Here is a 24,536-nt window from a genome sequence, read left to right as displayed (position 1 = left end):
AGACATACAGAAAGTATTCCTGACAGGCTATTTTAATATGCTGCTATTTCAGCTCAACTCACCCCAATAGACACACTATAGATGCAATTATAAAATATAATATCAAAAAGTATTTACACCCACATGCTCATACACTTTTGCTTAACAAATAAACCAAAACCCTAGCTTTCATAAGATATCCCATATTTTTATTTGTCTATATCTAAAATCAGAGCTAAGTCATAAATTTCCTGGACTGGCCCTGACCCTTAAATAATTTGAAATTGCTTATTTACCTCTCACCATATTAACCTAGCAAGAATAAACATTTGGGGGGGGGGAGTTTTTGAAATTATGAAATTGAAGGGCCACCTCCCATAGCCGTCGCCATGCTGACTCATTCACTGGCCCTGCTCTTTAGATTCATGACCTGAAATTCATGAACATAACACTCCCCCAGCTGAAAACTCTGGGGCACCTTCAGGAGGTGGGCAGGTCATACCCCCATACCCTACCAAAGCCTTGAGAGCCACCCTCACATGCCACTGCTGCTGCCACACCAATGGCCGACTGCCCAACTTCACTAAGAATCTCTGCAGACTCATCCCAGTTCTACAGATACTGATGTTTCTGGACCAGGCACACGACGCTTCCAAATCCCACAGTACTGAAATTTTAGTAGGAGCATACCAAAGTGGATGAGAAAGTAATGTGAAAGCCAACTAATGTCAAGAAACAAAAACAAAAACACAGAAACTTCTACTAGCAATGGACAGCCTAGTAAATCCTCCAAGACTTTGTAACCCGATGGTGAGATGTAACAGCTTTCACAAATTTTCTTATACTGAAGTATTTTTGATAATTGCTTTAGCCACTTGATTGTAACAAGTAGCACTGTAGCACTGTTGTCCCATTGTTCATCAATTTGGTTGAGCGGGCACCAGTAATGTCTCCATTTGTGAGACTTGTTACTTTTTTTTTTGACATATAGAATATGCCACGGGTGGCTTGCCAGACTCTGCTGTGCAGGCGGGATACTCTTGGTAGCTTGCTAGGCTCTCCAAGAGGGAAGGAGGAATCGAACCCAGACCAGCCACGTGCAAGGCAAACACCCTACCCATTGTGCTATCACTCCAGCACTGTAACAAGTAAAACAAATTATTATGGGCTTGCTAAGAGGGCAGCTTTGGGGTGGGGGTGAGATTGCAAACAATGGGGGCAGTGTTTGGGGTAGGGTCACTTACCTGGCTTGAGATGAGCAAATGGAATTTCACCAGTGAGAAGCTCCCACAGACACAGAGCATAGCTGAAGACATCAGCCTTGATGGTGTAGCGTGTGCACTGTGTGAACACCTCAGGAGCCATCCAGCGGAGATTCTGTGTGTCAAGGAACATTCATAAGTCATTTACTAATTCCTTCCACTGTGGAACAGTGTTCTTTGTGAAGACTTAAGAGTCTTCCAATTTTATGTAAAGATAAGAATACAAAAATAACATAAATGCTGTCCTCACTGTGTGCAATGCATTCATGTGCTTATGCAAAAAAATACCACCCTTGTAACTACTATTCAGTTTACAGATCATTGTATTCATCATTGTATGGAAGATCACACAATCCACAATTTTTCCAAAAATACTACAGCAGCTAATAAGAAAGTTAACCCTACCTCTTAAAGAAGATGATCCCAGCTCTAACATTTTTCATTTATCTCTGAGCATCCTCTCCCTGAAAATGTTGCATCCACCTGAATAGCCAGTCACAAATTCATCCAGGAAATCTATGACTCTCTAGAGGTGAATCACTACTTGGCAAACACCTTAATTTTTAAGATCTTTAGGATGTAATTTAGGAAGTGACTTAATTAGGCCCCTAAGTAGTATCCTCATGACTGACAAGACAAAGGTCTGGGAATATCCCTATGAAATAAATTTGTCACTGGCAAGATCATGTGGTTTATATCTCCTTTGTTTATATAGCCATGCTATTCCTAAATACTGTTTTTTTGCATTACTATAAAAAATAAGGTCCAGAAATACCATGTGACTTAGGAAACAATCCTAGACTTTAAGTTAGGAGATGAAAACTCCAGTTCAGGCTCTACTATTGGAACATTCTTAGACATGCTTCCTAGGAAAGCATGAATCAAACTCAAATTCTGAAGTCCCATGACTTTACAATCACAAGCTAATTGAAGCTTTGCCCTTTCTTTTTTTGTATTTATAGAAGAAAACTGGTATTTTTTATTATTCTTGTTCAACTTGAGTACGACTTCATTGTGTAGTGCTAACTGCTGATAACTCAAGTGTCTACCTTACTTTGAAATCATACATAATTAAAATTTTCCAATAATATTTCATTCTAATTATGGTGCTCAAATGCAATCCTTCCAGGTGAGATTCCATATTCCAAATGATCTCTGTGTCTACAGCAGATTGTACTCTGTCACAACATTATGTAAGCTGGAGTAAGCATACAATTTGCCAGTGGTTTCATAGAAAGGAAACAGAGTAATTAACACATTTACAGAGGTCACACATTACTAGTAAGAAACAAATTAGCCTTAAAAATAAAAATCTACAGTAGTAAAGACTCTGACTCATAGAAAACATTACTTGTTGATGAGCTTCAGTTCAATTCAATTCAATAAAAATTGATTGAGACAGCTTCATCAGGGTGCGTTTTAGAGTAACCTAGAGAACTTTCAAAAGACACCAGTATCTGATAAATCCCAGGTCAATGACATAAACATTACTGCTGGGTTTAGGTTGCATGCTCTTAAAGTGTTTCCAAAGCTATTTCAATGTGCAACCAGGATGGAGAATCATTGATTGAGTTCTCTGTGACATAGCCACCAGATGAGCTCTGTGTATCCTATTAAAGAGGACTCATTTCTTTTCACCCATCTTATCCCATCTCTCTATTCTCCTTATTCTTTCTACTCCAGTTCTGCATTAGGGCCTGTTCTCTTACTATTTACCCTGACTCTATGGTTCTTGCCCTCTGCATTTGGATGGCTTCCACATTCACTCTCTTATCAGAGGCTACTATTTCCCACCTGCCTCACTGAAATGGAATCCATCACGTGCCTTTTGTTTACTCTGCTTTGTTTCTTCTTCATAATCCTTCTCTACCACCTTATCTCTATTTTGTTAATTTGCTCAGTGTCTATCTCCTTACTGTAGAATATTAGCTCTGCAGCAGTGAAAGCTTGACTTTGTTTACTTCAATGTCTTTCTGGCAACTTCATTTATCTGTTTCATAAATATCTGTTGAGCAAATGATAGAGAACCTTCTAGGGAAATGCATATGCATAACTTCCTCACAATACAAAATGGCCTTTGATGTTCTTCCCTGGCTTCCTTTCTAACTCATTTCTCACTATCTTTTCTTTACCTGGCACATACCAACAATGTCAAGCTATTTGAAATTTCCCCAGGCAGTTTGTGGTTTCTCATCTCCCCTCTACCTTTGCTCTGCTATTGCTCACTCTACCTGAAAGCCCCTTCCATTCTCTTTACATCTGATTTACTTCTATTCATCTCATCTGAGCTCCCATGGTGCTTGATCTCCTCTCTCACTATCCCTCCATAATGACCTCTATCTCTGTGTTGATTACTTTATCTTACCTAGGATATTTATATTTAGATCTCCTTAGTGAAATGTGTGTGTAGTTCCTTGAAATAAAATACTAAACTTGTATTCTCATCTTGTAATTCTGACCCTCTGTATAATACTTGGCATGTGGTTAGGCTTTTAATAAATGTATGTTAAGTAACGCGTGGAAACTAGCAGTAAAGTCTAGAACAAATACTGAATAGGGAGGAGGGAGAGGAGTAAGCAGGTTATGAAAAGTGTTTGAAGCAGATAAAATGTCCTGGGCCTCTTAAAATGAGTAGGCTTCTTCCAGGAAGTGTATAGAGAGCTTTTCAGGCAAAGAATACCTGGAAAATACTGTGAAAGTGAATTCTGGCGATTTGGGAACTATCAGGTTGCCTGTACATTATGTCATAAAGGTCTTTAAGGGAAATTACAAGGCAGAGGTCACAGAGGGTTTCTGGGACCAAATTAAAAAGGCAAAGCTGACAAAATAAACAAATTTGGAGTTTTGGTTTTGTTTTTGTTATTTGGGAGTGGGGGTGAGGGTCACACTCAGTCACACTCAATCGTGTTTAGGGCTTATTCCTGGCTCTTTGCTCAGGGATCACTCTTGGTAGCACTTGGGGGACAATATAGGATGCCAGGGACTGAACAAAATCAGCTGCTTTTGTAGAATTTACCCTGCATGCAATGGGCATTTTCTGATGGCTTACAGGAGTTGGTGAATGGTCAGAACACAAAATGATTGATGTGACAGAGTGAACTGGAAGAGAATTAGAAGAACTGCCAACAGTCTAGAGAGAAGATGAGAACCTGTATTAAGGCATTATGTCATAAAGGTCTTTAAGGGAAATTACAAGGCAGAGGTCACAGAGGGTTCCTGGGACCAAATTAAAAAGGCAAAGCTGACAAAATAAATTTTGTTAATTTATTAAAATAAATAAATTAAAATGAGAAATCTGAAAAATAAACTCCCCAAATTATTTCATGTATTAGTAGAAGCTTTAAAAAGGAAAAAAAACCTAAAAATTGCCTAAAACTTAGATAAATAAAACAGGTAGTAGAGAAAAAGAAAGTTACTTTACGTTGTATAACAGGAGTGAATAACAGGGTAGATAGTCAATTTAGTAGAAAGCATTTTGAGTATAATTATGCTTGCTACAGATGATATCATCATATTTAACTCACACATTAATGCTCACCTGTGATACCTATTGCCTTACAATATTAATATGAAAAATTATTAATAGATTCTGATGATAATGTTATGGTATGAATGTCATAATTAGTTACCTACTAGCACTAACTATGGAACTCATTAAGAAGATCAAAATATGAAATCCAAAGATCTACATTCATTATGTGCTTGTTAGTTTTTTTTTTTAATTCTTTTATTGATTCACCATGTGGAAAGTTATAAAGCTTTCAGGTTAAAGTCTCAGTTATACAATGCTCAAACACCCATCCCTTCACCAGTGCACATATTCCACCACCAAGAATCACGATATACTTGTGATGTGCTTGTTAGTTTTAAACAAATTTACCATTATTCTATCCATAGCATAGTCCAAATATATGTTGAGTCTATTTTTCTGACAGAGGCTTGAAACAGAGTTTCCTAGCAGCATTCTTTTGGAATTTTACTAAAATTGAATATAGAAAATGTTTTCCTGTCCCTGGGACAATGACATTTCTTACAGTTAAAAACTATTCCCTCACACTGAGTTTACACATTTTAATTGCTTTATAATTATAGAGAAGACAAATTGGAACAAACCCCAGGTTGTTTGGTCATATTGTCTTCATCCAGAGACTGTAAAAATCTTGATTCTGAGGGAAGGAAAAAGCAAATTCAGGTCAAAGGACATATTTGAAAACCAAGGTCAAAGATTATTGTTAAAAGTTTTGAAATGCTAGGAAATGTATATATATTATTTAAATTGTTATTTCTAGTTTTTCAATTAAGGATATTAAAGAAGAAAAACTGAAAATGAATGACAATGCTTTCAAAATTCAGGTCTTTGAAATTTGAAAAACTATAAATTGTCATTGTGAATCTCCCTTCAGAATCATCATTAATATCATGTTCCTCTTAGGAAGGAAGAAAGACACTTATGCCATTTGAAGCTTTATTCACGGAAACCTCACCTCCAAAATCTGCTACTACAGCATGCCCATCTTCATAGAGAAGAATATTATGGCTGTAAAAAATAAATAAATCACTTTGAGTCAACATTCTTTTTTTATTCCAACTGTCCATCTCCTAAGGATTAAGACAAATTATTAATTCAGAGGCTAAATAAAACATCAAAGTCCAAGATACTAGGTTACTCTAATTTCCTTAATTTCACTCATTCAAAAGGATTATTTACAAATTTGACCAGCTTATATCTACCTTTGAAAATTACAGAAAGTGTCCTATATAAATTCTATAAACTTTTGAAAATCCCTATTAACTGAAGATAAGTTTTGCAGCCAGCTCCTGGAGAATACTTGAGAACGCAATTGTTATATGTAAAGAATAACACATCTGTAAGCATATTAGTATCAAACTAATTAATAAACCAACTGATTGGAATCCTAGATACAACGAACACAGTTCAAGGCAAGGCATAACGAGAATAAGTCAAGAAAACTCCTTAAGAAAAATAATTTTTGGCTGATATCACAGCAGGTAGGGCATTTGCCTTACACGCAGCCAACCCGGATTCGATTCCTCTGCCGCTCTCGTAGAGCCCGGCAAGCTCTATCCCGTCTGCACGGCAGAGCCTGGCAAGCTACCTGTGGCTATTCTACATGCCCAAAACAGTAACAACAAGTCTCACAATGGAGATGCTACTGGTGCCCACTTGAGCAAATAGATGAACAACATGGCAGCAGTGTTACAGTGCCAGATTACAGGAGTGGTTTTAAGGCCCATGAAAAGATGGTAGCTTATATGACTTAAAGTTTTGGGAGAGGAAAAGGCGCAAAAGTCAATGAATCTCCCCCCACCCTTTTCTCTCTCTCCTCTCCCTCTTTCTCTCTTTTTCTCTCTCTTTCCCTCTTCCACTTTCTCCCTCTCTCCCTCCCTCACTTCCTTTTGTTTTGGGGTTTGGGTTTGTTTTTGTTCTTGGGCCACACCTAGTAGTGCTAAAGGTTTACTCCTAGTTCTGTTATCAAGGAATCACTCACTCTTGGCAGTCTCAGGATCATATAGGTTGCTGGGAATCAAATCCAGGTCAGCCATGTGCAATGGAAACAAATATCCACTGTAATATCTCTCTGGCTCCTGAAGTCAGGAACTAAAACTAACTTAAAAATTTAATTCTTTGTAAAAAAATAAATTAAGGTTGAGACAGTTCAAAAAAAGAACATTCCTTTCACCTTTGTGAGTAGTATTATGGGACATCTTATGCATTCATGTATTAGAGTATTTCTTATGGAATGACCTTTTATATGCTCATTACACATTTTACTTATAAATCATTTATTTTAATTAGCATATTCCCCCATAGATTTCAAGTGCTCATAGGCTATACTATATTTATATGGTCTATCTTTAATTGTTTATTGAGTATCAAAAGAAGAAAAATACTGTTACATGGGGTCATCGATAAATTCAGTATAAAATAAGTCATTTACATAAATATTTTCTAGTGTTGACTTGAACTACATAAGGAGGTAACTTATGTACTACCCTTACACCTTAATCTTTTTGCATGTGTGGTGCAGATAAAATCCTTCTTGCTTGCTTGCTTTTTTTGTTATAATAGCTTCTTCCTATTGTTATATTTAAAAAATCTGATTTAGATGCCATAATTTACCAAGCTGCTTAGATAGGTACATGATGACAATTGGTGGAAGGTTTAATAGGTCAGACCCTTAAGTTTGATTTGTTGTTCTTAGCACAGCAGTAGGGTGTTTGCCTTGCATGCGGCTGACCCAGGTTTGATTTCTTCTTCCCTCTCAGAGAGCCCTGCAAGCTACTGAGAGTATCCCGCCCACGCAGCAGAGCTTGACAAGCTCCCCGCAGCGTATTTGATATGCCAAAAATAGTAACAAGTCTCACAATGGAGACATTACTGGTGCCTACTATAGCAAATCGATGAACAACGGGACTACAGTGCTACAGAAGAAAACTCATCAGTAACTGGCTGAGCTAATCTTTTTACCCCAGTTCTATCAGTGGTGGAGAGAGATAACTGACAGGATACCAGAAGCCCATTGTGACAGAGTGCTAGTACAGCAGGTAGGGTGCCAGCCTTGCATGCAATTGACCCAAATTCAATCCACAGCATCCCATACGGTCCCCCAAGTCCTCCAGGAATAATCTTTAAGCACAGAACAAGGAGTAAGCCCTGAGCACCATTGGGTGTGTTCTAAAAAATAAAACTAAAAACTAGCAAAACTCATTGAAAGGAAAGAGAAAAGTGGTGAATAGATACCATTCCATGTATAAATAACATGTAAATAATGCCCAAGCACACACAGATATCCTGGTCTTCTAAAATCTCGAGAAACAGTTTCACAGGTAGGTGCCACTGAGAAATGCTTTCCAGAGACCAGTGGATTTGGTAAAACCATTAAAGGACATTAAATGTATGGAGGTCATAAAACCTTTAATTATTATAGTAATTTTGAGAATTTCGGGATCTAACATTTTGATTTCATTTAAATGAGTAACTCCAAAAGTCCATGTTATTTGTTAGCTTGTAATTTTGTCATGTCAAATAAGTTCAGGAGCAAGTTGCTTAGTGGCAGAGTCCACCTTGTGGTATCAGAAGCAACAAGAGCTTTCTTGCCACCTTAGCCATCCTGCATTAGAGATGAAAGATCATATGTTAAAATGGTGCTTATCATTGTAGGAAATTGCAAAGGTTTTTTTTTTCCTGCTGTTAAGGGCAGGTTCTATACTAGGAACTGCACTACGTGCCTTCAAAGACTACTGCCTGACTGGGAATGAAGTGTTAATTAAAGGAACATTGTCACACAAGAACCAAAACTTACCATGGTTTTCACTGTGAAAAATATATAAAATAATGCAGTGGATATCAGTCTGAAACATATCAACAAACTAGAAGTATTGGTTTTACAAAATAGGACAGTTGGTAGTATACATGACAAGAACCTAGTTACACATGTCAAGAATCAGAATCTGAGGTTTTATTTTTTTCTACTGTGTCTATCATTAGTACTCATCTTCCCTGGTCAGTTACATTTCCAGAATCAAAACAGAACTGAGACAAGGAAAGAGAACAGAAACAGTACATGATGTACTATGATTGTCACTGTCACTATCACCCTGTTGCTCATTGATTTGCTCAATTGGGCACCAGTAACGTCTGCATGGTGAGACTTGTTACTATTTTTGGGATACCAAATACGCCACGGGTAGTTTGCCAGGCTCTACCATGCAGGCAGGATACTCTCAGTAGCTTGCTGGGCTCTCCGAGAGGGGCAGAGGAATCAAAACTGGGTCGACCTCGTGCAAGACGCCCTACCCACTGCACTCTCTCCAGCCCCAATATACTATGGTTAAAAAAAAGAGTACTTGGGTTTCACTGTTATTAGCTTTTGATTTGAATAAATTATAATGTTTTGAATTTTTGAATCTTCCCATCTTTTGCTAGAGGAAATTAAAGGAGATAATACAATGGGATATTATGTAAATTATGAATGGCTAAATAGATATTGGTTATAATTAATGCCCACTAAATCTAATTTACATGTTTGTGCATAAACATATTTTATAAACTATAAAGTTATGTACTTGTTAGGTATAAAGTAATGAGTCTTAGAAGCAAAATGACTTCCTGAATCAAAAGCCAAAATGAGAACTAACTGTACTTCAACTCATTCTTAGCATTAAAGAATCTCTACTCCTTCTATTCCAGTAATCTAATCTACAAAATGATCTTGTTTTGATTGAATGACTGCATTTCAACTGAAGGAATCTTTGTTTCCCTGATTTAAATTGATACTGTAGTATTTGGACTTGGCTCTAGCTTTGTCTTTTATCATGAAGCAAATGATTTGGGTCAACTGTTTTTGTAAAAGAACAGAGTATTTATCTATTTGAGGTGCCCTTCTCTTACAGATCACTCCGCAATAAAGTTCTTTTAACGTTAACAATGCATGCACTTAGCAGAATACAAAATATAACTGAGGGCAATATTTACTTCATCCAAATAAGTGAAGCGAATACAATCCATGTTTCGACCTTCAATTCTCTCTTCAGAACATTAGCACAGTTCAATTTCAGAAGAGAATAAGTGTTTTCGATGGTGTGTGCATGTGTTCATGTGTGTGTGTGTTTCTTTTAAATGTTTTCTCTTAAACAAAAGTGAATAGAAGTTAAATTTGACTGGTTCCTTGTGACAAAAGAAAATTTTCTCCAGCCTCAGAAGTGAATTAATTTAATGAAGTCATTATGTAAGCATCATGAGTCTTTTTATTTTAATTGCCTGTATTGAAAATTTACCTAGAGTGCTCAAATGATTCATAATCAGTTGGTTATGCACGATAGTCCAATACTAATTGTCACTATTAATCAGACTGGCCTGATTATTAGACCATTTACAAATTCTGACTTTCTTTCAGAGCTGGCCTGAAGTTCATGGTTGCCTTAGAAGGATCAAGGTGACTTGCTTCTCTTGCTCTGCCACCACTAAGATATTTTTAAGTCTTTTAAAAATTCATAAATACTAATTTTTTTTCTGTTTTGCAGAGCTATATAATTTCCTGCATCAGTTTGTACTCTTATACATGGTATAAGGATATCATGACCAACTTTTCAGAGTCCTTATTTGAAGAGATGACATCCCCAGAAGCGTAAATCTACTAATACAACAGCAATGTTTCCTAGGCTTCCTATAAGTCACTGTTTTCTGATATAAACCTGAAGGTGATTCATTTACATGATTAAAGATACATGGCTGCAGGCATGCCTGGAAGCATTCCATGGGTTAAATCACTGGAAGCAATTAGGCTTCATTTTCAATCCCATCACACTGGGAAAGTCATCAGTTTACAAACACATCTGCTTGACCTGATGTTGAGGGTTCCCGGATGTGCCTGCTGCCACATTTTGCTGGTGGCCCTAGTGATGCTCTAGAACTCTTTCCCTGTTCTCTTCCTCTCCTTGGGGGAACACCAATGACATTGTCCTCTCCAGCCCCACTTGAAAATCCTCTCTTATAGTTTATTAAGCATGTGACCTCAGGTTCTCAACTGCTTCTAATTTGTTTCAAGCATAAAATAGAGTGTAAATTCTCTTCTCACCTGCCTCTCTTGTGCTCAAGCATCCACCTCTTCCAATGAAATGGGGAATAGATTCTTAGAATCTGTGACACTGTTTTTGGATGTCAATAGCAACCATTTCAAGACACTTACTGAAACCAGATTTTATTGTTCTTGTTCTTCTTCTGTTACAAAAGTAGCCTGACTCTAATTCTGTTTTTAATTGGAGAAGGCAACACATACCTGGCAGTGCTCAAGAGTTATCCCTGGCTCTGTGATTAGAAGTGACCTCTTACGGTGCTCAGAGAATCATATAAGGTTCAAGAGATAAAACTGGGATTGGCCAAAGCAAGTATCTTTATGACCCTATAACTATTTTTTTATATCACATTTACCAGGATATCCAAAGCCAGAAAAGCACAAACATATGTTTTCCTATTAATCCTTTGAAGGTAGTCCAATAAAAATAAAAAATGTAATTTTATCTTTCAATGCTTACAGGAAGCTGTTACAATTTGGATTCAAAGACACAGACCTGAGATGCCTTGTATCAACCTTTGATTCTTTAGAAAATGAAGGCAAGTGAAATAGCCCCCTATATTCATCTAGGAACAACAATATACAGATTTTGAACATAATCTGGGTAAGGGAGAAGGAATTTATCAGAGCCCTATATCATGAACTTCTAACCACTGAAAGCCTAATTTCCGAGAACTCTTGGAAACCATGGAAACTGAAAACTTCAATAAATGCAAAGGATTGCAGAACCTTGGCTTTCCCTAAAACAAACTTCAATCTGTCAGTAGAAGTATATTTGAAGGCTTACCTTTAAAGCTACTGGATTTGTCCCATTGCCAGTGGGATTGAAGTGGTGGATTATAAGATTTGTATTGTAGTTAAACCCATTTATTGAGGGTAATGTGAAAAAAAATTCCACACTCTCCACTTACTATTTGCTCAGCACCATGAAATGCAAGTTGAAGAGGGATAATTACAGAATAAATATAACCACACAGGCACATGCTATTTATTGGAGGTTCTAACAGGTTAATGCTTTAGAATAAACAAGCAAATATAACATCCATTTATATTTATGGCTATATTGTTGCTTCTTCTTAATCATACTAGTAATCCTAGGTATTCAAACTGAAAAATGGGATACTTTTGTATGTAACTTGCCAATGAAATAATGCAGGACACAATAGATATACATTTACTATGTCATTCTTTTTCCTTTTAGTCTTTTGGCCACGCTTGGTGATATTCAGGGATTACTCCCAGTTCCACACTCAGGAACTACTCCTGGCAGAGAGTAGTTACCAAAGTAGTTGAACAAAGCTGTGTGCAAAGCAAACACTCTACTCACTATCTATCACTCTGGCTCATCTACGTCATTTTATTTTAACTTACTGTAACAGTAACAACAAGTCTCACAATGGAGACATTACTGGTGCCCGCTCGAGCAAATCGATGAGCAATGAGATGACAGTGCTACAGTGATACAGCGATTGTAATTTATAATTAAAAATGGAAGCAGTATATTGAAAAACATTACTAACATTTTTAATAGGTTTTAATATTTTTCTAATGCATGGGACCATGGTTGAACAGAAACATTTTTACTCTGATATTGTAAATTCTATCTATGGAAATTATAGGGAGAAAGTAAAGGGAAATTTCCTCCCACAAAGCATGTAGTTTGATGTAATACTAACTCCTTTGAAATGTGCACCTAACGTTCATTCAGATATCGATGGTCCATGATGAGTCCTAGGATTTATTTCTGAATCCTAGACAATGGTGACAAAAAAGGGCTAGAGAAAGAAATAGGAAAAGAAATATGTTAAAAGTAAGCAAAAAATAAGCAAAAACGTCTTGTGAGTTCAGTCTGGCAGCCAATACTGGTAATATTTGCACCAAGTTTCCAGTTAGAGGACCTGAAATCGTTGTAGAATTGTTGAGCAGAGGAGAACTGAGCCTGAAAATAAAATCTGAGAAGACAGTTAGGCTATATCAACAAGAAAGTTTTTCTATATTAAGTAAAGCTGTCTGGAACTTGGGCAATTCTAGGAGAGCAGGTCGGTGACTTTACCCTGACAAACAGGTTTTGCTTCTGTAGATCTTGTCCTCTAAGGATTGCCTCTGCTAACCTTAGATCGATCCACAAATGCATATTTAAAAAGGATTTCTTTGGGAGAATTTGCTTACAGCCTTTTGGGAATCAGGGGTTTAGAGGTAAAGAAGGAGAGGTATGCTTACTTACTGGACCTATTTAAAGTTAAGGCTTTTACTTGAATATCTTTATACCTAGTGAACACAGGAAAACTAAATGCCCATGTTTCTGTAAAAGGCTGGGTTAAAAATGCCTTTATTTTCACATGCTTTCCATCAAGGACACTTAAAAAATTCAAAAGAAACAAACTGGTCTATTTTTTAAGAACCTGCTGAACCATTCAGCATCCCTTCAGTTGCTGAGAAGAGGAACTATGAGGTTTTTTTTTTTTTTTCCCAAGAGTCTAGATAGTCTATCCCCTTGGGATAGAAGTATTAGTCACAGAAATGTAAGTTATCAACCATGACGGTTTAGGGCTATTTCAGTTATAACCCTTTGTCAATGCTGTGTGACTGCCACCACAATATCCCCTGGCTCTGTCCCCCTGTCTCCTTCCTTTTCTTCCTGTCCCCTCTTAGTTTGAGTTTACTCTCAACTTTTCTTCTAAATAAATATCTCCCATTTTCAATATCATTTCCAGTAATTCCTCCTTCTACATGCTTTCACAGCATTCATTCCCAATAAGATTATAAACTCCACAGGAACAAGATCCATGAGCCAGAGGAAGTAATGGTGATCATTAAACTCTCATTGAATTAAAATTACTTCTTGATACTAGAAATAAAGGGTAAAAAATAATGAAAATTATGAGGGAATTTTATAGGATGTTATGTTGGGGAATCATTTCTAAAGTTTGTAGAATTCAATTTTGTAGTTATATTCAGAACAAATTATTTATATTTTTGTAAATATGTAAATTTGCAACTCAAAATCAATGTTTGGAGACTTAAATCTTGGAAACATAATTTTCCTGTTTTTTTAAAGCCTTATTTCAGGAAAATTTTTATCCATCAGCTTATTATATAATCAACATTTACCCAACAAATATTTAGCTAATATTTCACTTGTTTCTATCATGTTTATGGAGATTGCTCACAGCACAGAGAAAGCTTTAGAACAAACCCACTTTTCTAGTAAAGATAAAAAAAAAATGAGCTGAATAAACATTCTTCACTCTTAGTCACTGCCAGGCATGAGACAAGACCCTTGGCCTAAAGCTCTATTCACATACCCACCCCATGTCCTTCCTGACAATATAAGTTCTATCCATGTTTCCAGAAGAAATCAGATCTTGCTTCTTGTAGGATACAATAGCCTCAGGTAGTTTAGGTTTATTGGGTTACTCCCGTTACAGTGCTCCCACTCCTCTGTGTTTATTTGTAACTTCTTTCTTAGTGTTCTGTTTACTTGCAGATACTGTTTTTCTCTTCTCCTTGAGTCCTTTGCATAGTTTATTCAGAGCAATGTCCTTTTTGTATGGACATCGGAAGACTTAGCAAATGCTATGCTTTTCTAACCTGAGAGTCATTTGACTCTACATATTTTCCTCCTGGGCATCTGCTCTCTCGACCTAAGCCTCAACTGCCCTTACTTCCTAGCACCCCCAAAAGCAGGGTCCCGACGAGGGACGAGACAGACCCAGGGCAAGCGGTGAGTTGTGTGCTACCCTGGCATCGAGATGGGCCTGGCCAAGGTGACTAATGCTTAACTGTAAGTTAAGAGCTTGATCATGGACAAATGTTGTCATGATCCAAACAGTGATAACTAGATTTGGACCCTGCTAGAGTGAGGAATGATTAATCTGGCCTGAGTTCTGTGGTCTGAGTCTGTGGCAAGATGTTGCCAGGAGAGCTGCCTTGCAAGCCTCAGTGTATCTCTTGCTATGTCCATACAAAAATAACTAGTATTAAGATGTTAATAAGTGTTTGGACTAAGGAAAGGAAAAAAAAACCTTAAGAGTCAGGAAGGGCTTTGGAATGCCCTGCCCTCAGGAAGGGCTTTCTTATGTTGATTTTGCTACTTGGCTGGGTATAGCCTAGAGGGCAAGGTGGGAGAGACAAGGAGGAGGAGAGACCAGAAGCGAGGGAGGCTGCAATTGATCCAGAGAAAGGCCGGAGCTGGGAGTGCGGCAGATGAGAAAGATGGAAGTTTGAATAAACGGCAACTAATCAGCAACCAGCTTGGTCCTCGTTCTTCCTTCGCCTGTTCTTGGCCAACGGCTGTCCCGATCCAGCCCATACACAGCGGTTCCAGAGCACCGAACACGGGCGGTGAGACAGCCACTCGGAGAGCCCGAGAGTGCACACGCCCGTCGGTGTGCTTTAGTTTTTTACAGCTTCCTTAGGTCTAACCTAAATATTCAAACCTACACTAATGCTAAGACAGAATGCCTATAATAGCAGGCTTCTCTCTCTCCTCTCTCTCACTCTCTCTTCTTGCTTGCTCACTCGCTTGCTCTCCCTCTTCCTCTCTTGCTCACAGTCTTATTCCCCTGTGTCCCCCTCCACCCCTCCACCTTCTGGGCATAATGGCAGGTTTCCAGCATTCAGTTCTTGTCCAGAATGATCATCTCCAACTATTATTGTCATAGTCGTCCCTTCTCTATCCTAACTATCCTCCCATTGCCCCTCCACTTGTGGCAGGTTTACATCCATGTACAAGTCCTCCTGGCCATTGTTTCTACTGTCATGAGTATCAGTCTCATATTACATTACTTTTTATATCCCGCGATGATTGCAATCATTCTATGTCTGTCTCCCCTCTTGGCTCATTTCACTCAGCACAATACACTCGATGTCCATCTATTTATAAGCAAATTTCATGACTTCATTTTTCTCAACATCAGTCTTTCCTATCCAGAAATAATATACACACTCGGAACTGTGACTGCCTGAATAATAATCTATATCTTTTTATATTATTTTGTTATCTTACAGGAGTTATCCCCAGTGGAATTTGGGGGTCCCTGGGCTATTTTCAGTGAGACTCAGACTGGTGGTACTTCACTCAAAATTGTGGGATCTGGCCAATTATACAGTGGTGCTCAGATATGGTAGTTTTTGGGGTGCTTACTATGAGTATATGGAATAATTGTCTTCTCTTTAATTTTTTATTCTTAGAATTTTGGTAACATGCTACAATAGTGTTAAAGTTTATAGTATTAGTATCAAAAGTTATTGCATTTTACTATCACCAAAGTGCCCATGTCCCTCTACTACTGCCCTATGTGAGCTCTAGTATGCCTATCCCTCCACTCCAACCACTGCTAAATAATTAGTTTGGTAATCCAAGGCCAATAGTTTGTCATTGTTTGATATGAACCATTCCCTTATTTTATCTCTCAGTCTCACAATGGAGATGTTACTGGCGACTGCTCAAGCAAATCGATGAGCAGTGGGATGACGGTGATACAGTGATAGCACACAGATGAGTGAGATCATTCCAAATTTTTTCTTCTCCTTTTCATTTATTCTGCTTAACATGATGTTCTCCAACTCCATCCATGTGACTGCAAGCTACACGATTTCACGTTTTCTTACAGTTGCATAGTATATCTAAACCACAATTTCCTGGGGACTGGAGTGATAGCATAGCGGGTAGGAAGTTCACCTTGCACGTGGCCAACCAGGGTTCGATCCCCAGCATCCCATATGATCCCCTGGGCACCGCCAGGAGTTATTCCTGAGTGCACAAGCCAGGAGTAACCCCTGAGCATCTCCGGGTGTGACCCCAAAAAGCACAAAAAACAAACAAACAAACAAACAGACAAAAAAAAAACCACAATTTCCTTAAGGGCTTTCTTACACTTACTGCTTCTACTTCTTTATTGACCATTCTCCCCTTCATTCACAAGTCCCACTTTCCCCTCTACCACTCCAAAAACTTTTCTTTCATTCACTGACTTTTGTGTTGCTAAGTCCCAGGGCATCATTAGTCAAATTTTCATATAATCTCCTGAGTTTTCTATCATCTTGATTAAAACCTACTCTTCTTCTTTTCTTATGAGGATACTTCATCAAAATTGGAGCTGTTCACATAAAAATTAGGGGTCCATTCTTTGCTCCTCTCTAATCTTTAAAGCACTCACAAAATTCTATCAATTCTAATTTTCTAATATGATTCACAGAAGTTTTGTTAGACTGCACATTTATTATTCAACCTAAAAGTATTAATGTGTCACCTTATGACAAGTAAATAATCTAAGAATACGTAGATTAATATCCTATTTGTAGTAAAGAGATACCATTCTAGTGCTATACATGGTTTTTAGATCTAGGTAGCACAACAGCAAAAATAAAACATATATCACTTCACCAGGCATAGTTCTAGGCAATTTGTATTAATTGATTTGTTGCAAACTCTAATGAAGTAGATATAATTAATTGACCATTTTAAATGTGAAGAAAACAAACATCAGAACTATTAATAACTTCCTTTCACAGCTAACACAGCTAGGGACTTCAAATTCTTCTGATTATTTCATTTCCACAGCAGCTTTCTATGGTGGTATCTATACTTTACCTTCCAGTTGAGGAATCAGCCAAGAAGCTTAAAATATTTTCTTTTGGCCACACATTAAATAAAAGTGTCAGAATAATGATCAGAGTCCACATCTATTTGACTTAAAATTTCAATAATTTTTCTTCATACATACTCTGATAGGGATGCACTAGATGGTATGAGAAATATTAAATTAGAAAGTACATACTTAATTCCATACCTCTTTCAATAATTTGATAATCTTTGATATGAAGATTGTTTTTAAAGGAAACAAGAAGAATGAGTATCATAATAGTAAAGTCTGCATAATTAAAATTAATGTAACAATGTAGCTTAAAATGGTACTGAAAAAAAATGTAGAATCTCAGAGAGGGAAGTGTAAAACAATGAAGAAGTGACATGTAGTGGAATTGATGTGCTTGTGATGGCGTGGGGGGAGGGGTGGTGGTAGAGGATAGTTTACCTGTGGGATCTGAAGGAAGAACGAAGAAGTTTAAGCTAGAAAAGATGAATTGCCTTGAGAGTGTTCTGAAAATCTAATGAGATTGTGTTAAGAGAAAATGTGATCTGTGACTAAATAGTTCAACAACATGCATATTTCATGATGTTGACTTTATGTGAGCTGAGTACTTATGAGTCATAGCTGAAATAAAACCAGAGATAACCAGTGTTTTTAGTCCTTTGCTAGCAGTTACCTGGACATTTCAAGTACCTTAAAAGTGACAGTATTCTAGTGATATCCACAGGCTATCCATTGCACTGTAGATACTTTATAGTCTACACTAAGTACATTTCTAAGAAATTTAGTAGGTCTTCATATTTTTTGTCTTTAATTTTGTACAGAACTTCTAATTAACTCTGTATCACTGTATCATTGTCATCCTGTTGTTCATCGATTTGCTTGAGCGGGCACCAGTAACATCTCCATTTGTCCCTGTCTTGTGCTAGTGTAGCCCAATGGCATATTGGGGCCTCTTTCAGGATCAGGAGAATGAGGGCCATCATTGTTACTGTTTTTGGTATATCAAGTATGCCACAGGTAGCTTGCCAGGCTCTGCAGTGCGATAATTAACTAATTAACTCTAGATCCATGAAAACAGAAGTTTTATAATGATTACCAACGTTCTCAAGCAAAGAAATGCATTCAATTTGCTGCAACATGGATGGAACTAGAAGATAATAAACTAAACCAGAAGAATGATAAAGACAGGATGATATTATTTGTCTGTGGTATTTAGAATAATTGGATGAGACAATGAAATGCTTTAAATGGGGGATGCCTAGGTCACCCTTGATCCCAAAGTATAGGGAGAAGAAAAAAGACAACAAGTGGGGAGGGGGGCAGAAGAGAAGCAACAGGGGAAAAGGATCAAGGTACATTGGTGACGTGTGGAAGCGATAAACCTAAATATCCAAACCACAGAGTCAACAATGCTGAAACCCTGAGGCCCAAACTTTAATAACCAAATAAAAAAGTTGCCTGTCAAGGTGGCAGACTGGGCGTGGGGGTGAGACTGGGGTGAGGTGGAAAAGGTAATCTGGGAACACTGGTGAAGGGAAGTTGAAACTGGTGGTAAGACCAGTGATGGAACATTGTATGTCTAAAACCCAACTGTAAATAATGTTGTAAATGCTGGTGATTTAACATAATAAAATTTAGAAAAGAGGAAAAAGAGAAAAAAAATGCAAACATCAATTTGCGTTTCTAGATTTCGGATATAACTCAGAGAGTTTCCAAACTCAGCCACTTAAAGGCTGGAGAGCTCTTGTGGACTGCAGGATGAGTAAGCAATTCATTCAAGAGAATAGGACAATTTGGGTTCAAATATCAGCTCTGCTGTTTAGCTAACAGTGGTGACTTGGGGAAAGAAGTTAATTTACTGAACTTCAATTTTTTTTGTTCTTTATTTCTGTGAGTAATTTTAATGAAATAGTACTCGTGAAAGAAATTCACAAAGAAATGCATTTCGCCAAACTCTGACACAGTGTTTTCTTAATAAAGCAATAAAAAGAAAATGAGATACCAGCATCAGAGAATCAATTAGTTGACTTTCCACAAAATAAATCAAAGATTATAACTAAAATAAGAAAACAATATATATCTAGCAGAATGACTAAAAAATGTACCTTCATTTTATACATGTAAATGTAGATGGAAACAATCTTAAACAGTGAGTGAAATAACAAAATTCTTTAGGCAGGGATCACTGGAAGGTATTTTGGAAGGTGTAGTAACAATGTCTCAAGATAATAAATAATTACATATCCCAAAAGGATGAATATAATTCTAAATTAAAGATAATATTTATCATGAGGAGTAGGTTCTTAAGAAGCAAGGATTGTACTGAACAAATTAAAAAAATATAAGCCTAATGACCATCTTCATGGACGTATCTGTTCATCTCCTATCACCATTTTTTTAATGGAATTATTAGACTTTGGGGGAATTGTTGAATTTTTTAAGCTTTTTATATATCTTGGATATCATCTCTTTATCTGTCTAATACTGCATGCAACTATTTTCTCCTATTTAGTGAGCTTCCTTTTTATTTTAGCCCAAGCCTTTTATTTCATCATGCAAGTCCTTTGAAAATTTGTTGTAGTTTCATTCGTTCCTTGCTGTTTTTTTCTACCTTTGCAGCTAAAGTCAAAACACTAAAGACTCCACTAGGGTTCATTCTCTGTAGAGTTGCATCTTGTTTTCCTGAATGTATTTTATGAATTCTGGTTTAATTTTCAGATATTTAATCGACTTTGGGTGGGTATATGGTATGAGACACAAATCTAATTTCAGCTAAATGCATGGGACTATCTTATTTTCTCAGCACCATTTGTTTAAGACACTTCCTTGTTCGCCTTGGTGTACACAACTCCTTTGGTCAAGTTATTATCAGGGATTGACAAATAAAAACAACAATAAGATACCATCTCAGACAAAATGAGAATGACATATACAATAAAGACAGGAGACAACCAGTTTCAGCACAGGAATGTGACAAAAGGAACCTACATTCATTGTTCATGGGAATGTGGTCTGATTTAGTCTCTATGGAAAACAAAAAGGATATTTCTGAAAAAGTAAAAATAGGATTTGTAAATGATTTAGTAGTTCCACTTCTTGTCATGTATTTTCCCTATAAACACAAAAACATTGATCATAAAGTTATAAGGACATGTATGTTCATTGCAGCACTCAGTTAAATAGCCAGGACCTGGAAATAAACCCAAATATCCAATGGATAATAAATGGATAAAGATGTTTTGGTATATATGCACACTATACAACTCTAAGAAAAGATGAAATAATGCAGTATGCTGCAATGTGGATAGACTGGGGGATATCATGCTAAGTGAAATAAATCAAAGGGAAAAGAATTAATTCAGCATGATCTCAATCATTTGTGAAATACAGATATACAAACCAAGGGAATACACAATTTTGAATAATGGCAAACTCCTCTTGACATTAGATTACCGAACCATTAACAACTAGAGTGGGAAGGACCATGAAATTAGATTAGGCTGGAGCTGACCTAGGGATAGTGTGGAGGTGCTTCTGTGATGGTGGGACACAGTAATTTGTACAGCAAAACCATATAATTTAACATGATTACAGTCATGCTACCTAACTAATTTTGTAAAAAATAAAGCAATCCAGAGTTCTTGTTTTTTCTTTGACATGCGTATTATACTTGTATTTTCAGATTTTGCTCAACTGGAAATACAATTTTTTTTTCTTCTGGATCACACCTGATGAAGCACAGGGGATTACTCCTGGATCATGCACTTAGGAATTACTCCTAGCATTGCTCGGGGGACCATATGGGATGCTGGAAATCAAACTCGGGTTGGCCACATGCAAGGCAAATGCCCTACCCACTGTGCTATCGCTCCAGCCCCTGGAAATACAGATTTTACAAGAGTGATTATTACAAAGTTTGGTGACCAGGAGATCATTAGCATATGAGCACTTATGGCAGTATTTTGCACAATGGGTCTGAAAAGCCTCACCTGCTGCCTACCTCTATTGACATAAATTTTATCTTTACTCGTTACTGTTCACTGTTTACTTTTTACTGTCTTAATTACAGTTTTCATGTGAGATCATCCTTTCTGTTATTAACAGTGCAACCAAATCTTTCTCCTTGTGATGCCTCTCCCATTCATATTTATTTCACAATAGAATATAGTAGAAAGAATAGTACATTTAAAAAAAAATACACAAGGCAGACTAGGCCAGCTCTGACAAACAATAAATTTTTTCTAATTACTCCAACTATTTACCTCTGAATACACTACCTGAGATTCTCAACTCTAGGAGCCATCTTGTTGGTTATAAATCAAAGTTATATAAAACTTTGATAACTTGATTAGTACACATGAAAACTTAGTCATCACTTATGAGTACTCCGGAATCTTCTATTCAGCTATAAGCACCTTGAAAGCACAAAGCATACTTTTGGTATATTTGATTCTCTAGTATGGTAACTTGGAAGAGTTTGGGGGATTTTACACACTAAAAGCTACCCGTGGCGTATTTGATATGCCAAAAAGAATAACAAGTCTCACAATGGACATGTTATTGGTGCCCACTTGAGCAAATCGATGAACAACGAGATGATAGTGCTACAGACAGTGATACAGTTGATATTTGGTTAATAATATATATGCTGGCCGTGTTGTGGAGATTTTCAAGAATGAAAAAGAGCCTTAATTTCTTGGCAACTAAAGACAATCTCAAAATGTCCCTCTTATCTGAAAGCTACTAGAAAAATGAAGATTAAGGATAGAGGCAAAATAAGTTAAAGGTAAGAAAAGATCTTTTAATAAACCCTAAAATTCTGAGAGATAAAAAAACAAAATTCAATTTGGCTGGTGAATTCTAAATTTAATTCCATATCTTGAATTTTGTTCTTAGTCCAATTTTTATTTAGGCTTGTTCTTCAAGCCTGTGTTGTCCCTTGAACACATATCTTACTTGTGTGTCTCTGTGTTTCTTTGCCTGATTATTTCCACTCTGGAAAAGTCTATGTACTCTCTTAAACACATACTTCTCTCTCTCTCCTCACATGTTTCTAAATAAGTCTCAATAAAACTATCTTGCTTCAAATAAATGAAGAAATTAAAAAGAAAACAAAATTATAAGCAGTAAAATGCCCTTCATTCCATTTAAAGTGGCATATAGGTCTGGAGAGATGATACAGGGGGTAAAGTTTTTGCATTTGTATGCAGCTGACCAGGGTTTGATCATGGTACCTCAAATATCCTCCGAACTTCTCCAGGAGTGATCTCTGAGCACAGTTAGAAGTAAGTCCTCAACACAGCTGGATGTGGCAAAAAAGAAATAAAACTACAACATGGCATATAAATTTAAAGCCAAACAAGTACTTTCAAAGATTGGCAAAAGTCACATTTCCAACTTGAAAGAACTACCATAAGATAATGTTCTTCTGATACTTATTGCAGTGATTGTTACAAATTATGCATCTGTGGAACATTATATCTTAATTCCAACATTGTCTTGTTATATTTTGAGGGGGTGGTATTGCAGCTTGATTGCAGTTTCTTTATGATATGATAAAGAATTTTGAATATTGCAGTGCTATTTCCAGTGTGCTTTTCTGATCAGTAATAGTGTAGAAGACATATGCTGCTATTTGATAATTTTGAAAGCTTTGGGCAAGTTACAAGAGCTTGGCAAAACATAGCTGCCCAAAAACCTTTTTGAAGTATTTCTTAAGCTCTTCTTTTTCTCAAAGGCGAAGTGAAACTCAAGAAGACACTTCATGGAAGCAAATACCAGCACCTGCCTCTGGCAGTCTTACTAGAAACCTTTATTGTTATTTTTCACCCTTTGTTTGAGCAATTAGATGCATAGGATGGATAGTGTCAAATCTAAAATGTTGATTTTCAAAATACCATCTCTTATATGCATGCATTTAGACATAGAAAACATCTGGGAAATATTTATTTGAAGTTTATTTATTTTACATAGACTAGAAAACAAATGATAAATTTAGCATATATATTTAGCATATATTCCTAATATTGAAGTTGTATGCATTATTTGTTACTCAAGTTTACTTTTTTAATATAAAAAGAACCAACTCCCACCCCCACCCAAATACACATCTTTGTCTACACAACATTAGAAAACATATACAGGTGCCTGGCTATTTTACAATGAGTAGGGCACTTGCCTTGCACTAAGCAGACTCATGTTCCATCCTGGTCCTGGACACCCCTTATAATCCCATGAGCCTTCCAGGAGTGATCCTGAAGCACAGACTCAGGTATAAGCCCTAGCACCACTAGGTTGGCCCAAAAGCAAACAAACAAAGAAAAAAACATACACAAACTAACGGTAGCATGAAGTTATATGCACAACTTATACAACACATCACAATCAGTGATTTGCTCCTTCTTTTTAAGGGACTATCCTTTGTAGAAACATGCATAATGTATTGGATTGATTGAAAACTTTTAAAAATATGTCCATCCCCCAATCTTTTGAATATCATCTTGCTACAGGCAGAAGATGGGGTGGGGGCGGGAGAGCAGGAGGAGACTGGTAAGGTATGTTGGGAGAATACTGTCTTTGAAACCCAAACCAACCCCAAAGCATGGAGGCCTTTGAGACAAAAGACCTATCTCAGGAGTCTGGGAATGCCATTGAGATATAGAATTCTAAGGGCCAAGCAAGGATGGATTTCTGAGAAGAGAAATATGATTGGACCCTCTGCATGGAGTGGCTCTATCACTAAAACAAACACCATGCAATGAATATCAAAGGACCATCAATTGTTCCTAACTCCCTATTGGCAACCAGCCAGTTCATCTCCAGAAATTCTTTTCTGTGAAGGAAAGACTACAAACCCAAAAGGCTTGGGTAAGATTAGAACTGATTTTCCTTTCCTGTATAGAACAATTCCTTGCTCCAACCTGACTCCACAGATGTCTGAGAAATTGGGTGGCAGGAACCATCTTTCAAGCCTTGTAGAACAAGTGGTCGTCAGGCACAGCTTGATGGCTGCCTCACATCAAATAAATTCATGTGAGCATTCATGCTGCGCGGGGGAGCTCATAGAGGATGCATCAGTCTTAAACATCCAGATGCTTTCCAAG

The 24,536-nt window shown here is 37.1% G+C and overlaps 1 protein-coding gene across 1 annotated transcript in view; it reads right to left on the bottom strand.

The window, feature by feature from the left end:
* The window catches only part of TNNI3K (TNNI3 interacting kinase), a 302,459-nt gene that overhangs the window by 118,221 nt on the left and 159,702 nt on the right, over positions 1-24,536 (bottom strand). The window contains exons 18-20 of the mRNA XM_004603345.2: positions 5,726-5,778; positions 5,355-5,407; positions 1,224-1,356 (exon numbers count right to left, since the gene is read on the bottom strand). Of these exons, the coding sequence (XP_004603402.2) occupies positions 1,224-1,356; positions 5,355-5,407; positions 5,726-5,778 (239 nt within the window). The remainder of the gene's footprint in view (positions 1-1,223; positions 1,357-5,354; positions 5,408-5,725; positions 5,779-24,536) is intronic.

This window comes from Sorex araneus, chromosome 5, assembly GCF_027595985.1.
Source record: "Sorex araneus isolate mSorAra2 chromosome 5, mSorAra2.pri, whole genome shotgun sequence".
NCBI classification, from domain to species: Eukaryota; Metazoa; Chordata; class Mammalia; order Eulipotyphla; family Soricidae; genus Sorex; species Sorex araneus.
Note: the sequence above shows the minus strand (reverse complement) of the source record. Positions and strands in the feature narration are given on the sequence as shown.